Source organism: Marmota flaviventris, chromosome 6, assembly GCF_047511675.1.
Source record: "Marmota flaviventris isolate mMarFla1 chromosome 6, mMarFla1.hap1, whole genome shotgun sequence".
Taxonomy (NCBI): Eukaryota; Metazoa; Chordata; class Mammalia; order Rodentia; family Sciuridae; genus Marmota; species Marmota flaviventris.
Window position 1 is genome coordinate 101,470,563 of NC_092503.1, and position 18,963 is coordinate 101,489,525.

An 18,963-nucleotide genomic window follows, 5' to 3' on the forward strand; every position below is an offset into this window, starting at 1 on the left:
CAAAATGAAATTGAATCCCTTTCTCTCATCATGCACAAAAGTTAACTCAAAATGGATTAAGGAGCTAGGAATCAAACCAGAAACTCTGCATCTAATAGAAGAAAAAGTTGGCTCTAATCTCCATCTAGTGGGGTCGGCTCCAAATTCCTTAACAGCACACCTATAGCACAAGAGTTAAAATCAAGAATCAACAAATGGGACATACTCAAACTAAAAAGTTTTTTCTCAGCAAGAGAAACAATAAGAGAGGTAAATAGGGAGCCTACATCCTGGGAACAAATTTTTACTCCTCACACTTCAGATACAGCCCTAATCTCTAGAGTATACAAAGAACTCAAAAAATTAAACAATAAGAAAACAAATAACCCAATCAACAAATGGGCCAAGGATCTGAACAGACACTTCTCAGAGGAGGACATATAATCAATCAACAAATACAGAAAAAAATGCTCACCATCTCTAGCATTCAGAGAAATGCAAATTAAAACCACTCTAAGATACCATCTCACTCCAGTAAGAATGGCAGCCATTATGAAGTCAAACAACAACAACTGCTGGCGAGGATGTAGGGAAAAGGGTACACTTGTACATTGCTGGTGGGACTGCAAATTGGTGTGGCCAATTTGGAAAGCAGTATGGAGATTCCTCGGAAAGCTGGGAATGGAACTACCATTCAACCCAGCTATTCCCCTTCTTGGACTTTTCCCCAAAGACCAAAAAAGAGCATACTACATGAATACAGCTACATCAATGTTCATAGCAGCACAATTCACAATAGCTAGACTGTGGAACCAACCTAGATGCCCTTCAATAGATGAATGGATAAAAAAAAAATGTGGCATTTATACACAATGGAATTACTCAGCACTAAAAAAATAACAAAATCATGGCATTTTCAGGGAAATGGATGGCATTAGAGCAGATTATGCTAAGTGAAGTTAGCCAATCCCTAAAAAACAAATGCCGAATGTCTTCTTTGATAAGAGGGGGGGCAACTCAAAACAGAGCAGGGAGGAAGAACATGAGAAGAAGATTATCATTAAACAGGGACGAGAGGTGGGAGGGAATGGGAGAGAGAAGGGGAATTGCATGGAAGATGGAAGGGGACCCTCATTGTTATACAAAATTACATATAAGAGGAAGTGAGGGGGAAGGGAAAAAAAGAGAAAGAGAAATGAGTTACAGTAGATGGGGTAGAGAGAGAGAGATGGGAGGGGAGGGGAGGGGAGGGGGGATAGGAAGGGGATAGGAAGGGCAGCAGAATACAACAGACCCTAGTATGGCAGTATGTATAAAGGTGGCTGTATAACCAATGTGATCCTGCAAATCTATACACGTGGGAGAAATAAGAATGCATACCCCATTTGAATCAAATGTATGATATACAATATGTCAAGATCAATGTAATGTTTTGAGCAACTAATAATAAAAAAAAAAAGAAAACCAGAGAAACTCTGTGACTTCCCACAAAGAATCCAGAGCTAATACGATAATGTTAGGCCACAACTTTAATCATTACAAATAAATTTTTTCCTGATTAAAAAAAATGTATTTAGGCTAACAATGGAGCTCAGAGGTAAAGCATGTGCTTAGCATGCTCATGTCCCTGATTCAATCCTCAGTGCCAATCACTCAATAATTAGTCTTCAGTAAAACAATCTTTGCACAGTGTGCTCCAGGAAGACAAAGATCCCCTTCCCCATAGTTTATAGCTCACTGCAACCAAATGAAAAGGGACCATATCAAGATGGTCTAAACCACAAGACATGTCTCTAGGGAGCTGACTCTCCTCCTGAGGGGGGGAAAAAATCTCTGTGTTGTTCTGACCCAGCCCTACCTTTCCTAAAGGACTTTTTTCCTCCTGTTCACGTTCTGAAATCACCAAATCTTCTCTCCCCTGTGAGACATGATTCCTGGGAATGAGCCTTCCCAGCTCAGTGGGATTTCCTCTGCACAGCAAGAAACACTAACTACAGAGAGAACCTCATCTGTGTGGTCTTTGGTGAAGATTTTTGTGACAAAGAGAAAATAATAATACAGAAAACTAAATGGGTTCAGAATGGTCAAAAAGAGAGGAAAAATCCTTTTCTAAGCTTTAAAGATTTTACTGGTGTGGTAAAACAATACTTCACAAAGTTTGAGAAATACTGTGTCATTTTGTCTCTTGACCTGGACACCACAATGGATTTACAAAATACATGACCACCTGAATTGGCACAGAATTTGTGCCATCTTGCCAATCCTCCCTGGATGATGCAAAGCTGGGGCACTGACATTCTTGTTGTTACTACAACCTCAGTCCTGCTTAACCTTAGGAGTATTCAGTTGGTATCTAAACTGCCACTGTGTTCCCATGTGCAAATCTATTCGGCACCAGAATAAAATGGTGTTTGTGATTATAATTTCTTGGCTTACATGCCTAACCTCACAGTGTAAATTTCAAATCTGTCTAAATCCTTGCATTCCATTCATGAAAACTGTGCAGATTCCTCAAAAACCCAATCCTCACTGACAGGCAGAGAGAATAAAATCTGTCAGAGTGTTTTGGTTAAACTTTCTTTGCCAACCTTGAAAAGCAACATATTAACCAACAGTTTTCTGATAAGAAGATGACTTGGCATTTTCCTTCTGGTCCAGTAGAGAAACTTGTGGTCGCTGAACACTTTGCAGGTGACTTTTCCTTAATTAGACTCTACTCTTTACTGGGAAGGAGTTATTCCAATGAATAAGTAGTTCCTAAACACACTAAGGACTCTTTCCCGTTGTCGTGTTGTGGAGCTAAGAAGGAGCCACCCTTAATAGGTAAGTAATGATCTAATCAATTGTCCTACATTTCTTTACCTGCTCATTTTTAGATACCGAGAAAAATACATTAAAATACCTGTAGCTACAAACAGAAGTCTTGTCTTGTGTTCACATTAAGTCTTCTTTTTGTGCTTAGCTGACAGTTCAAGAATTATTGATTCAGTTCCTGTTGGATACATCTTTACAGAAATGTTGACAAGAAGAATTTAGAAAACTAGGGCAGGAGAGTTTCATGGAGCTAGGAACACAGAGAAAAGAGAGATGATCACAGTGTAGACCAACTGAGTCTGTGAACAGTGAAGAGGGATGTAGGAGCTTATGCTAAAGGTTTTTTTTATGTATATATAAGTCATCAACACACAACTATGAATTGTGTTACTGTAATACAACTTATCCTGTGAACATCAAAATTAAGATTTATTATGATACAGAAAAAGTATCTGAATACCAGAGGAACTAGACTTTATTTCAATCTTTGCTACTAATTAACCAGATGGCAAGTCTTACCTCTCTGGGGTTCACCATCTCATGGCAAAACAGGAGAATGACTAAGGAAAGTTGTCTCAAACTTGGCAAGACTACTCATTTGGTTGAGTGTGGGGGGCTGTCCTGCTTATAGAAGGATATTCAGAGGCATCCTGGCCTTGCCCCACCTGATGCTATAGCTCTTCCTAGGCCTCCACAGTGTAGACCTTGAAACCAAAAAAACCTCTCCAGATATTCCCACCATCCTCAGTGCAGGTGAAGCAGCGCCACCTAAAGGAGGATCACTGGATGACAAGACATCCAGGTGCTAACACTCAGAAGTCTACATGCAAAACAGACAATCACTGGAGTGTGTAACTAGTTTTTTAAAGCAAATGAACACTTAGGTGGAATGCATGAGTCATTAGAATTGGAATTTAAAAGCCAGCATTATCTGCACAAATGTTAATATTGAGAAGAAGGAACGTTTCTATAAAGGAGAGACTGAGTTTCAGGGAGAGTGTCTGAAAATCCAGGTGTCAGAGAAACTAGGGTCTACCAGAATCACAGGACATAGTGCAGCACCTCTGGGAGAAGATACTGAAATGACAATGAAGAAAAGTGTGTTGCAAGAGGCTGCAGAGCAGGTTTGGAGAAGGATGAGCTTACTCCTCTTCCTAACATGCCTACATGACCAAAAGGCAGGAACAAAGCTGCCCAGGGGGGCAATTCCTTGTGTTGGAGAGTGTGATTCTTCCCTCCCCTGGAGATGTTAGCAACTGCTTGATGGGGAAGTGCTCTCTACCCACTTCCTTTTCTTTGATAATCTGGCTACCTGTCCTTTGCCCTGGTCTCAGATCCTGGGTTGGAATTCCCAGAGACCCATAAAGTGAAGTCACTTCCAGAGTCATTCTGACCTGTCAGGTGTCTATAATGCTATGTCCCTGACTAGATTTAAACCCCTTCAGGGAAGAGACCAAGTCAGACTGGTACCTTGCTCCCTGTAGCCTCGTCCTTGCTTGGAACATGGAAATTGCTCCAGAATTCAAGGGACAAAACAGAGATACAGATAGATGGATAATAGTACATGATAAGTGGATGGTCAGTTAGTGGTTGGATGGAAAGAGAAAGATTGATGGGCTACCCAATGTGTTCAGGTGCACACAGATGTGTGCCCAGGAACTGGAGAAACAGTGAGCATCCATGTACTGAGTGCCTATTACGAGTGTATGCACATTATTTCAATTTCTGAAAAGTCCTCAAAGTTAACTGTAATTCTATGAATTTTCAGAAAAGAAAATTGAGAGTCAGAAAATTAAACAATCTCAGCTCTTGGGTTTTCACATCAGAGGTTCCAAGTAAGACACAAGACTTAGTGAAAGTAAAAAAGAATAAAGAGAAAGCCTTTCACTTTCCATGAGGCTCAGTTAAAGAGAAAGGGGGTGGGGAAAGCACCTTCAGGGGAGAGAGAGGGGAAAGAAACAACGTAGTTTTTTGTGTCCCAGGTTTTACTTGGGTGGGAGGAAGATTGTTACAAGGTCCCACCCAGATATTGCCTCTGGGCTCTGGATTGACAGATTATAGTACCTGACAACCAAAGAGCAACTCTTGGTCATCTTGGCCTGACTGACAGGTCTTCATTAAATCTAGCTTTATAGAATTTAAGGTTAGGGGGCTCCAGTCTGAATCATCCTGCTTTTCTCAGCCTGAAAATCTCTGGTCTGTGTTGTTTGTGAGGGTTTTGTTGAAGATGTCTTAGCAGGTAAGCCCTCTGAGCAAACATATCCTTGCCCTTTGCCTTTTGGCCCTTGAATTCATCTATCTTCCTCCATTTGTAGGAGGAATAGAGCTGAGACCAGGCAAAGGTCCTGATATAGCCATCTTGTTATCAATTGCAGCTCCAATGAGGCAGGGCTGTTGATGAACCATGTTGTTCTGTATTGAGTATTTTCCTAAACTCTGACCCACTGTTCATGCCTAACTCTTGCTTAATAGTCATAGAGGGGACATTCACAAGTAGGGACTAACTATGTGTGAGGAAGCTGTGTGGGACCCCAGCAAGGCATCCACTCTCTTGCTCCCACTTTCTGTGCACCTAGCAAAGCTTCATGGGGACCTTTGTCCCAGGCTTGGCTTGGCCTTTGGAAACCTCACATTCAGAAGCTGGAGAAAGTCACTTAGAAGAAAGAGCATCATAATAGAGCCTTATGTAAGGTAAAACTCACTTCCCTGTGTAATAAGCTCCTTAGTCAACAGCTGGAGACAGCCCAGTGTAAGGATTTGAATCATTTGAATCATGTGACTCTGTGAACCTTTGTTCTGAGCAACTGAATGCACCTGGCAGCTGGGTGAGTTTCACTCTCCTTCCCTTGTGCTGACCACGCCTCCTCCACTTCCCTCCTGATAAAGAACAATGGACTTCCTAACAGACTGAGAGTTGATTCAGTGTTTCTAAAGGAGTTTATACTTCATAAAGGTTAGATTTTTGTGTCACCTTTTAAAATGTGGATATTTAAAATACTTTGATACCTAAAACTCAATCACACACAATTTTCCAGAAGTACTTCTAATGGTAAAGACAAATGTATTTTTGTGTTAAACTCAATGACAAAACTTTGCAAGAAGACAGAATGTTTTAAAATAGAACTTCAGATGAAATGTAACTATCTTCCCTTGAAGTCCTCTCATTAGGACTTGTGCTTTCAGTGGGTCTACTGTGATTGTATTCACACTCATGATAGTAAAGTCACCTCAGTTCCAGGAGCCACTTATTTTCATTCTCTGAATCTTCGCTGTGCTCCACCCCCTGAGCAGCCTGAGACACAGCCAGGGCCATTGAAGCTCCTTCACTGGACGCCATCAGTGTGACTAGTACCACTTACAATGGCCATCTGAGCACACACATGCACACACTCCTATGCACACTCCATACACACAACTGAAGTGAAACCTTCTCCAAACATTAATTACCCTTTCTGCACCTGATATTTGCTATTCCTTTCTACTTCATTTACAAAATTAATAGATCTCACAATCCACAGAAGGATTGCTTTGCATATTCTGAAAATCAATAACAGAAATTCAAGCCTAGACTTTGGTTTTGAACAAAGGTGAGTTTGAACTCTGGTTCATCACTTCATATGGGCAACTTCTTCTAGAAATCACATCATCCCCAACTAAAAAATGATCACATTCTATGAAGTCCCCTGAGGATTAGTTTCTTTTTTTTTTTAAGAGAGAGAGAGAGAGAGAGAATTTTTTTTTAATATTTATTTTTTTAGTTTTCAGCGGACACAACATCTTTGTATGTGGTGCTGATGATCGAACCCAGGCCGCACGCATGCCAGGCGAGCGCGCTACCGCTTGAGCCACATCCTCAGCCCCAGGATTAGTTTGTTTTAGGTTAAACTTGTGATAAATTTGTGGCATTCTGAGAGTGTGGCTGGCATTGAACAAAGGTTACCTTCAAGTGAATGTAGCACCATCCCTTTGCTAGATCACACAAAAAGCTGTAGAGTGTGGCATTCCAAAAAAGAAAGGAATCAGCAACCTCTGCCTGTGGGAGGAACTGGGACCTTGTGAGCTACAAGTGAACAAATCCTGAGCCCTCATTTCTACTTTTGATTCAATGCAGCCTAATTGCCAAAGGACTGAACAGTGACTTTGCTCTTCTTGGTCCTTGCTGTTGGTGGCATCCTGATTTCAGAGCCTTCACAAATTCTCAAGGCCTTCACCTGTGTGTTTCTAGACCCTCCTTGTTCTTTTTTCATGTTGTGATTTTTCATGTCCCCTGGTGACTTTGGTGTGACTGGACATTAGATTTCACTTCCATAAGGCTCAGTTTCATTAACTGAAGAGTGCAGACTAAATACAACTGGTCCCAAAGCTGTGTGAATATTAAAAACATGATGTGTCAAATGAGGTTTGTATTGGGGTAGGTCCTGGCAGTTTTCAATACATTTTGGTTCTCTAGTTCTTTCTCTTCCCACTAAAATCTTCTTTCATCCACAGTGACCATGAGCCTGCCAAGAACAGTCACATTTTAACCAATGGGGACATGAGACTGGTTTGTTGCATTATGAGGGTGACTACTGATGGGTAAACCATTGGACCTAGGAGTACATTTGAAGAACTTCTCTGACCCTGCCACAAAGAAGGCAGGTCCTTCTTCAGTATAGCCGGTTCTACCATACATCTTAACGTACCTCTTTTGATATGATGGTGTTGAAACCTTCAATCCCAGTTCACTGCTTCTCCTGGAAAAGGCCACTGACTCAGGGAAAATTGCTGAGGAAAAGAAAAAAGTTTTATTGAAAATGTAGCAAATCAAATGCTACTTCCAACAAAGACCATGTTGCATAGGGTTACAAGTGCAAGGCTTCTACTGGGAGTTGTGAGAATTGCATCACAGAAGCAGGTGCCAGATTAGTTATACATTCCAGTGTACTTAAAAATTTGGGGTGGCCTGCTTTTTTGATGCATGAATTGCTGTTGGCACAGGTCACAGGATGTTCTGGGTTCTGTAAATTGAAAGAAAATTTTCTGATTAGAAAGTCTTATGTTCTTCTCTTTTTAGTTACTTTCCCCAGGAATAGCTCATTCTGTATTTTTAGGATACACAGTTTTATTTCCCCCACAGACCAGGTGAGATGAAAAAGCATCTTTCCCCTGGAGGACACAGGGTGATAACATTCTCTGAAGAACAATTTTTAAATCCCTTAGGTGGCCTCGGTCAGAGTTGTCTTCTACCTGCAAATTTAACCTAAGACTAAGAATGTGTTGCCCAACTGCCGGGTTTCTGTTCTTGCGACTAAAAGGCTCAGGAGTCACTCTAGTTAAACTGGGCTAACTGGGCTGCACAAAATAACCACACAAGAGACACAAATACCTTTTTCTTTGGGGTTGCTGTGATGGCTCCTCTGACCTTAAGGGTCTGCAGAAAGAGAGAGAGAGGGAGAGCACGTGCTGACCCCTTTTATTGAGGAGAAGCTATTCAAATGAGGCAAGGGGTCAGGTTTCAGGGGGCTGAGTCTATCTTCATGATGTCCACTGTCAGCAGGTTGACTGACATCTGGGTAGGCCACACCCAAGGGCACAGTAAGAGGAGGGGACACACACAAGGCACTTCCATGGAAAATTCTATCCTAAACAGGTCAAGGGGTTGTATTACAAAGGAACAGGTGAGCATAGCTTCACCCATGGGGCTGTAGCAAGACACACCCATTTCTGTGACTGAGCGCCTCAGCACCCAGCTGGGGAGTGTAACTCAGTCACCGGTAAGGTTGGCCTCCCACACCCAACTTTGTGAATCAAAAATTAGTCATTTTTTTAAAGCCAATTAAGATCAAGTGAAGCTAAAGGGTTTGTTTAGATTTTGCCATAGTGACAGTTTTATTTGCTCACACACATTTAGGAAAACCCAGACACTGCCATCATGGCAGGGAAACCCATTCTTCACTACTTTGATGGACGGGGCAGAATGGAGTCCATCCGATGGCTCTTGGCTGCAGCTGGTGAAGAGGTAAGTTCTGGGTCAAATCATTTTAATTTGGATCTAATATTCACTGTTATTAGATACTTTTCTCACATAAGCTAGGTGATGTTTCTTACTGGTTACCATGTCATGAGTTGTGCTTTAAACAAAACTGCCAATTTTAAGAGATTCACAGACATAACCAAATACATTGTCAGTATTCTCATCAAAGAGGATAAACATTAATGTAAAAAAATATATCACAATTTGTGGAAGTTATCTGGATTTGTGTTTAAACAAACTGTAGAACATAATTTATAAAACTTATAAAAGTTAGAAATATGATCATTGATTGAATATTGATGATAGTAAATTATTATTAATGTTTTTGTTGGGATAACATGTGATAGTTATTTTTAAACATAGTTCCTATATTTTAGAGAAACTAATTGAACTATTTAAGAATGAAACACAGTCTTGTGTCCTGAACAATGGGGACACAGCCTGAGAAACCTGGCACTGGGCAATTTTTTTGTGCAAACATTATAGTGTGTACCAACACAAAACCAGAGGGTGTAGCCTACTATATTGTGGGCTATATTGTGTGGCCTGTTGTTGGTAAGTCACACACCTGTATGCCATGAAACTGTACCGAATACTGTAGGCAATTGTAACACAATGATAAGCATCTGTATATTGAACCCAAAAACATGCACAGTAAAAGTATGGTATAAAATATGAAAAACGGGACACCTAATTTCAGTACTCTACCAGGACTAGAGTTTACAAGGTCTGGCAATTCCTCCAAGTGAGTCCATGAGCAGGTATTGAGTCAAAGTGAAGGCCCAGGTCACTACCTAATGCTGTAATTTGGACTTGAAAAGTTCATAAAGGCCCATGTTTTAAAGGTGTGTTCCTAGCCTGAGGCATCATTGGAAGGCAGTGGAATTATTTGGAGGTGGGGCCTAGTGAGAGGAGTTCTATGGCTGAGGGCTTGCTTTTGAGGGGATAATGGGAATGCAGCCCCTGTGTCTCTCTTGATTTCCTGACAGCCAAGATGTGAGCAGTTTGTTCCACCACATGCTGCCTGCCATGATGTTCTGCTTTGCCACTAAGCAACAGGGCCAAATGACCAGGGACCAAAACCTCTGAAACAGTGATAAGCAAAATAACCTGTCCCTCTTAAAAGTTGATTATGTTAGGTATTCCTTAAAATAATGAAAAGCTGATTTAGCACAATGCACATTTTATGAATCTGCACACACAGGCTGCACTCAGTTTATTAAAATGTTTTCCTTCCCAATAATAAATGAACCTCAGTTTACTGTAAAATTTTTATTTGACAGACTTTTAATTTTTTTAACCTTTTGACTCTTTCATAATAACACTTAAAACTCAGACGTATTGTGCAGGTGTATAAAGTATTTTTATTCCTTATTCTCTAAGCTTTTTCCATTTTTAATTTTTATTTAATTTGATTTTAAAAGATTCTTCTGTTACAAGTTAAGAAGCAAACACAGATTCAGAATTAACAATATCATTGTCTTCTACCTCCCCATGGTGTTTCACTGGAAGGTTTTGGGGGCAGTAACAGGCATGGTCCTGTCCCCTTCCATGATCACAGTACCTTATTCTGATCTAGCTACTAAGGACATTTCTGATGCTTCTCCTGTGGAGGCATCACTGTGCAGAAATATATGCATGGCGGATTGATTGGTTTGCTTTTTTTCATTATATATATTTGCTTGGAAGCAGATAATGTACCATGAAAAGTCCTCTCTATTAATGAAACTTAGTCATTCATTTGGAGGTTATGTTTTCAATTATTTTTTTTTAAAAATTGTTTTTAATATAGGCTATTCTCAGTGATCACAACTTTTTTTGTTGTTTTGTTTTCACAGTGCTGGGGATTGAACTCAGGGCAGGGTGTAAGATAGGCAAGTGCTCTACCACTAAGCACTATTCTGCAGCCCTCATGTTTTCAATATTTTGGTGGAACTTATGGAGGTCTACAAAAGCTTCTACTAAATGCTTCACTGAGTTTTCTTAGGGATTCTTCCTTTCTTCCCTTTAGTTTTCTATTCCCTAGCCTCTTCTTCAACTATGTATTCACTAATCAATGGGAAATTTTCAGTTTCTCTATAGTCTTATGGCACCATCTTTGTGTACTAGTCAGTGATTGACTGAAACTTTGTTATGAGGCACATGACTGTGCATGAAATCTGGGGTGAGATTTCCTTTAAACTATTACCAGAGAAGAAGAGTGGGTGGGCACCTAGATGAAAGTCTGTTGATACCAGTTGATAATTGTTGAAATTGGTGAGGGATAAAGGAGCAACAATATACTCAATTGTTTATTTTTATGCATGTCAGAAAATCCCATAAAAAGATCTAAATTCTACCACATAAGAAAATGAATGCAATTATACTGAAAATACACACCACAATTGTGAGGTGGGCAGGAGGGAGGAGACAGTAACAAACTGCCTATTAACCATGGAACTCGTCATTCAACATAATTGTGTGGACACCTATAAAGAACCAGGTTTTGTTTTAGGTCTTGGGGACACACAGTGAATTAGACAGATGAGGTCCCTGCCCTCGAGGAGCCCACACATCTGTGATGGATGGGATCAAGCATTATTCAGGTTGTGACCCATGCATTTTTCCTGATAGATGCAATATAAATTTCCAGATAGCCTTGACCAGACTCTTCCATGTATATGTCCAGTCTCAAAAATCTTACCCCTTCATATCACACATAGACAGGAGTGATTCAAGCTGACAAGAATGCAAGGCTATTGAGTGAACTAATCAGGACTCATTTACCTTTTCTGCTTTTCAGTTTGAAGAGAAATTCCTGAAAACTCGAGAAGACTTGGAAAAGTTAAGAAATGGTAAGAACAAATATCTTAATGTCTCTTAAGAGGGTTCCTGGTGGAAGATTGAAAAATCAGACAATACTCATGTATTCGTGAGGATGGCAGTGCTGACAAAGGAGAGGTAAGAGAGTGGTTAAAATGTAAGACCTGGCAACTCTCTGGGTACTAAAAAAATGTGAGGCCTTTGTGAATCCTTGCTAAGGAACAATCTCAGGGCCCCTTGCATGCCCTCTTCTTGCCTTTTTTTATATGCTGAATGCAATTGGCTCCTGACCAGTTGCAGGCTCCCCACATTCTTCTAAAATAGCCCTGAAGATGGGCTAAATGCACAAATATTCAAGGACACACCATGTGTATGGATGGATGGGAAATTAAAACAGCTGTGAGATAGGAGGCTAAAAGTAAAGCAGTTGAATAAGTAAAAGAAGAAACAAAAACTAAAAATAATGTAGTGGGTTACTTGAAAAAAAATTTTTTTTTTAATATTTATTTTTTTAGTTATTGGCAGACACAACATCTTTGTTTGTATGTGGTGCTGAGGATCAAACCCGGGCCGCACGCATGCCAGGCGAGCACGCTACCACTTGAGCCACATCCCCAGCCCCCTTACTTGAAAATTTACCAAGCAATATTTTTTCCCCTTTCCATCTTCAGTCATTTTCACAACTGTTCTACATTGTGAACAGGTCTGACCCATAGACATTTCATTCTGTTTGTTTTCTCTTTCCACAAGATGGGAGTTTGATGTTCCAGCAGGTGCCCATGGTGGAGATCGATGGGATGAAGCTGGTGCATACCAGAGCCATTCTCAACTACATTGCTGCCAAACACAACCTCTATGGGAAGGACATAAAGGAGAGAGCCCTGTATGGTATATTTTTTATTTTAAATCAACAGATAACATGGGAAGGATTTAGGTCCTTCCTTAAGTGGGATAAACCATGGCAGGGGGATCATGAACAGCACCAGGCTGACTCTGGGCATATTGCATAGTTTCTTTAGTATGAATGTGTAGAACACTCATATGAACAGTGATAGAATGTAGATTAGTAGTTTCTGAGATCATTTTGGGAGATTTTTGCTGCGGAGATGCAGTGAGAGTAAGCATGGATTGGATTCAGGGCAGTGTCATGTAGAGAGAATGCGGTTCATGGAGTTTTGCAAATCCTGAGGAAATATGAATTCAGGAAGATGGTGGAATCCTGATTCCATTTGCTTAGCTTTAGAGGTTAAACTCTATGCAATAGCTTGGGACAGGGGAAGGATTTGAGTGTCTAGACTTGAAGGCCTGGGAAGGAAATATCTAAAGCACCTGATTTTCCATTTCCAGAAAGTACAAAACTGACAGGCAGGAACCTAAGCTACCCTCTTCTTCTATAGATGGATCAAGTTGATGAGGGGTGGTGGAGTCTGTGTCAAGACATGAGGGTGATGCAAAGCATTTCATGTAGACTTGAAGAAGTCCACTGATGCAGCACTGGTGTTTAGGTCTCCTCCCTTCTTAGCTGGAACTGCTCTATTGAAAACAAAATCTTGTTTGGAACTGTGGAAAGTTCCTCAAAAAGTTAAAGAGTTACCAATAACCCAGCAATTTCAGTACTGGGAATATACCCAAGAGGAATAAAATACATCCTGAGTGGTATTTGTACACATATGTTCATAGCTCATTATTCATAATCCCATCAAGTGGAAATAAACTAAACATGCAGTGGAAGAATGGATGAAGGAAGGTTCTCTGGTCATACTGGAATAGTATTTGTTGTGCAAAGAGATGAATTACTAATGCATGTGGCAACATGGATGGACCTTGACAACATTATGTCACATAGAAGAAATCAGACTTAGGAGGCCACTTATTGTATGGTTTATCTAGCATGAATGTGCAGAACACTCATATGCACAGGGACGGAAAGTAGATTAATGGTTTTGGTGCTGGTAGGAGAGGTGGTATACATGTTTTCATAAACCATCCAGCATGGTAAAAATGTTGTGGAACTGGAAAGTGTTAGTATTTGCAGAATTCTGTGAGTGTACTAAAAAATTCACTGAATAGTAGACTTTAACTGAGTGACAATTATGATGTGCACATTTGTCAATAAAACTGCTTTTGAAAAAGAATTTTGGAAAGCCTGTTTGAAGCAAAAGAAATGAGGCTCTCCTATACTATACACATACTATAACTATATAAAGAATTGCACCAAATCTTGGGTGGGGGCCTCAAGAAATGAAATCGTGATCAGCATTGGCAACAGTACATGGAAAAGGTTAGGGAACATGATTTATGAGAAATAATTGGGAGCACGTGATTTCTAACATTGAACATGGAAATGATCCTGTGCTGTATGATAGGAAGAGCGAGGGAGAGGGACTTGTCTGAGAGGCTGGGCCAGGGACTCTGTCTTCAGTTTACCTATGCACAGAGAACATAGCCTATATGTACTACCAGTGTTTACAGACACCAAGTTCTCTAAAGACCTTAATTTGTGATGTCCCAGTATACTCTTTGGAATCGTATGTGGTCAGGTGTATAACAAAAATTTAGACATGTTTTCCCTGTAGGTTGCTCTAAGAAATAAATGTTAATCTATAAATAAAACCCAGAAGATTGTAACTGGATTTTGAAGGGAACCTACTGGAAGTGAATTATTTTGCTATTGTATGATGTGCTCTATTTTCTTGGATTTCTTTCTTTAAATTGATTTTTAAAAAAAACAAATGATGGTGGAATGCATTACAATTCTTATTTCTTGTATACAGCACAATTTTTCATATCTCTGGTTGTATATAAAATATGTTGACACCAATTTGTGTCTTCATACATGTACTTTGGATAATGATGTCCATCACATTCCACCATCCTTGTTAATCCCCTGCCCCCTTCCTTTCCCTCCCTCCCCTCTTCCCTATCTAGAATTCATCTATTCCTCCCATGCTCCCCCTCCCTACTCCACTATGAGTCAGCCTCCTTATATCAGAGAAAACATTCAGCATTTGCTTTTTTGGGGATTGGGTAACTTCACTTAGCATTATCTTCTCCAACGCCATCCATTTTCCTGCAAATGCCATGATTTTAATCTCTTTTATTGCTGAGTAAAATTCCATTTTGTATATATGCCACATTTTTTAATCCATTCATCCACTGAAGGGCATCTAAGTTGGTTCCACAGTTTAGCTATTGTGAATGTGCTGCTATAAACATAGATGTGGCTGTGTCCCTGTAGTATGCTGTTTTTAAGTCTTTGGGGTATGAACCAAGGGGAGGGATAGCTGGGTCAAATGGTGGTTCCATTCCCATTTTTCTGTTTTCTTGGATTTCAAAACTATAAAATCTGGGACAGAAGGCATTTTACAGAGTACTTTTTTTTTCTTTCAGAATTGATATGTATTCAGAAGGTGTGGCAGATTTGAATGAAATGATTATTTATTACCCATCCTTTGCACCTGGAGACAAAGATGGAAGACTTACCGAAATCAAAGAGAAAGCGAGAAACCGTTATTTTCCTGCCTTTGAGAACGTAAGTGGAAGCTGTTTTACCTTCAGGACACTTTCTAAACTGAAGGCTGATGGGAAGAAGCTAGGGCAGCCTAGAGCCCTTCTCAACTATGCTGTCACCAAATACAACCTCTATGGGAAGGACATAAGGAAAAGAACACTGTTTCATGTATTCTTACATCAACATGGGAAGGATTTAGGCTATAGCTTGAGTGAGAAGGACCAGGGTAGGGGTCAGAATCAGGCTGGCACAAACACTAGCTTTCTCTTTATCTGGGAAAGGCTTGCCTATTGATGGGACAGTCCAGTGGAAATAAGGGAAGAGTCACATAGAACAGAATGTAGCACAGCGATAGCGTTTAGAGGGTGTCTCAAAGTTTCGAGAGCATTTTAGTCCTAACAGGTTATCTTAGCACTTAGGACTGTTATGTGAACAATGCCATAGACTGGAAGGTTAAACATTATACATATATTTCTCATAGTTCTGGAGGCTCAGAAATTACAGATCAAGGACCTGATGAATTGGTGTCAAGCAAGCCTTGCTTCTTGTTCCATGAATGGCTGACTTTGGACTGTGTTCTCCTATGACAGATGGGTCTAAGGTCTCATTATATGTGCAGTAGTGCCATTCCTGAGAACTCTTCCCACAGGACCTAATTATGTCCTAAAGGCCCCACCTAACAGCATTGGGATCACAACTTATGAGTTTGGGAGACTCAGATATTCTTTCCATAACAGAAGCAGGAGAAAAACAGTTATCTGGGATTCCTTGAACATTGACCTTCACTTCCAGAGGGCCTTCTTGCATACTGATTTAGTACTCTGGCACTCAGGCATTGTGTGAAGATAGACTATGAGAAAGGATTGCACTAGTGATACCAAGTTGAAAGTTTTAATTACTGGGAATCAAACTAGAATGCTCTATGTACAGAATTCATAGTACAGAATTAGCCCTTGGGCAGTGGGGAGTTTTGAATACACTGGAGGTAAAACTAAAAGAGTGCTCTAAATTATAGCATAAATTTGATGTTGTGTTTTGTACTTGTACCAAGCAATTGTTCACACTTCTCTATGTATACTTAATCTGATAGGGTGGTGACAAAATATTTTGTTTAATTAGTTGGGCCATGTGGTTTTTCTTTATGCTTCCTCATTTCAATATTGCTGAGATGTTTAAACAAATTTCACATATTACTCCAAAATTTCTTTTGTGAAAATGTTAATACATTCATAGAAATTAAAAGAAAGTTTAAAGAACCCATAAATACACACCTCTGAGATAGCAGAATTTACATCTTATGATGTCCACTTTATCATGTGCCCATCTCTCCACTCCTATCTTGCTGGTCAAACGTATTACTTTTCCCATGCATTTCATAATAAGATGCAGATGTCAGTGCAGTTCACACCTAGATAATGCAGCATGCAGATTGCAACATAGTGCTCAAAGCCAATGTCACAAAACATATAGTGATTGAAGTTTGTTTTAGATCCTACACACATAACCAGCAAATTAAGAAACCAGACAAGAGGAAAAACAGAGATACTGAACTGATATACTCATAGGTGCTTATTAAAGTGGAGACACTGGGGCTGGGGGTTGTAACTCAGTGGAAGTCCATTTGACTAGCATGTATGAGGCACTGGGATGGATTCTCAGAACCACATATGAATATATACAAAATAAAAGTCCATCAACAACTAAAAAATTATATTTTTTTAAAAAAGTGGAGACTGGAGAGAAAAAGAGAGCAGAGGAGAAAGGAACATCCTGAAATGACCTGCTATGCCATTTAGAGTGTAGGGCTCATGGAAAGGCAGCACAGCAGATGTCACGCCCTTGGCATGTGTGGAAGACATAGGTCATGGTAAAGCGGTGTGAACAATGCAAGAATGTATGAAGGAGAATGAAAGGATCATGCTGGATTTCACAGAGGAGGGAGCAGAGCCCCACTTCTCACTCTCCCTTGTGAGTCACGGACCTAAAGAAAGATCTGCAGCTCCACATTGCCCAGGAGGCAGCAGCAGTTGGGGAGAGTTGAGCTCAGAGGTTCTGGGACAAGCTGGGGCTCAGTCTGGTTATGTGTGTTCTTGACCTGACTCCTCCCATTCTGCAGGTGTTAAAGAGCCATGGGCAAGACTACCTGGTTGGCAACAGGCTGAGCAAGGCTGACGTTCACCTCACTGAACTTCTCTACCACACAGAAGAGCTGGACTCCACTATTCTGGCCAACTTCCCTCTACTGAAGGTGCTCTCTCTCAATTCCTCATAGAGGCCCACACCTCCCATCATGAATCTAACATCTAAACACTGGGGCTGGTGGTGTTCTGACTTCTGTCCATCTCTAGGCTTCACCCTCCCTTCCCTGGACTCCAAAAAGGTCTTCTAGGCTCTGGTTCTGTGGAATGAAAAGAATCTTTCTATGCAAGAACATTTAAGGTGGATGCTACTCTAAGAAGGATATTTCGCTTGTATCATAAGTGAAACCAAGGGCCCGGCTTTCTCTTCCCAGCCCCTATTCCATTTGGGTTCTAACCATGACTTCCTTGGGAATCCCCTCCTCCCATGTATGCCCTTGTCTTTCCATGTTGAACAAGTCTCCTTCCATCTGTTTTCCTTCCTCCCCATCAGGTTCCCAGCCTCAGACATTATATTTCACTCTGCAAACCCCCACCCTCAACAATCCCATCTTTATCTCTCAGTGTGATAATTTGTATTAACTACCACCTGGATTTGCTGGTCTATTTCTATCATCGTTTCTAACTCAGTTTTCCCATATCTTCTTTTCACTCTGTTTGAGTGATCCTTTTATCCACATGTGACAGGCACATGTCACATATTTTTTCTTATATCATATAGTAGCAATGAATCTACAGGATTAAAGTGTAAGGCAGATGAGAAGAATGCTAGAATGGAAAACAGTTTTAAAGAGAAGTTGGGGAAATTGTTATTGAGCTTTATTTTCTAGCTCTTATTATTATTATTTTTTCTCATTTGTTATGTTTCCCAGACAGCATGCTGTGCTGGTGGAGGGATTCAGACTTCCTGGTTGTGTTAATGGGTGTTGGTTTGGGCTCCACTCTGAGGCTTGTTCTTCTGCATTGCAGGCCCTAAGAACCAGAGTCAGCAACCTTCCCACAGTGAAGAAGTTTCTGCAGCCTGGCAGCCAGAGGAAGCCCTTTGATGATGAAAATCGTGTGGAAGCATTAAAGAAGATTTTCAGTTAAATGAGATAGACTTGGAGATATAGCACATACAATACTGGGCTTTATCCAAAAGATGATCTTGATTACTATGAGGCTAACAAAGTTTTCCAAAATTTAAGTTAGAAATAAGGTATGCAGACTTCTTTGCAATGCAGTCTATTTGGTTTTAGTGAGGTTTATAACCATGATCACTTCCTGGATATCTCTTTAAATTTGAATAGAATGAGAAAGTTTCTTAGGCTTGATCTATTAAGAAAAATTGTCTTATATCATCTGTCATGAACTATCTCAAAGAAAATTAATAGAAATTTTCATCTGACACTCTGCTTAGACAAAAATATTTTTTGTGTGTGTGTTTTGCTACCTTTCTCACCAAAACACATAAAAACAATTGTATAAAGAACCATTTTCTTTCAACTTTTTCCCTGTTAGTTATTCAACGTATATTTATCCAGCATGAAATATTCTGTGTTCTTGGACACATATAATCAATGATGAAAAAAAAAAAACCTGATACATTCTGTACACTCATGGCAATGGATCTAGTGAGAGAAACAAACAAAAAACAGATACACTAATCTAAAATCATGCACAGCATGTGTATCACCTTCCTAAGGCTGCCACAAGAAATTCCTACA

General features: G+C 40.1%; 1 protein-coding gene across 1 annotated transcript; it reads left to right on the forward strand.

The window, feature by feature from the left end:
- The first annotated feature begins 8,045 nt into the window (after window positions 1-8,045).
- LOC114095074 (glutathione S-transferase alpha-3-like) lies at window positions 8,046-18,641 on the forward strand. The gene is made up of 6 exons (XM_071613928.1): window positions 8,046-8,791; window positions 11,589-11,640; window positions 12,359-12,491; window positions 14,999-15,140; window positions 17,236-17,367; window positions 18,227-18,641. Exons 1-6 carry the CDS (start codon window positions 8,705-8,707, stop codon window positions 18,344-18,346), a joined length of 666 nt encoding a protein of 221 aa, XP_071470029.1. The 5' UTR covers window positions 8,046-8,704; the 3' UTR covers window positions 18,347-18,641.
- Window positions 18,642-18,963: the final 322 nt, after the last annotated feature.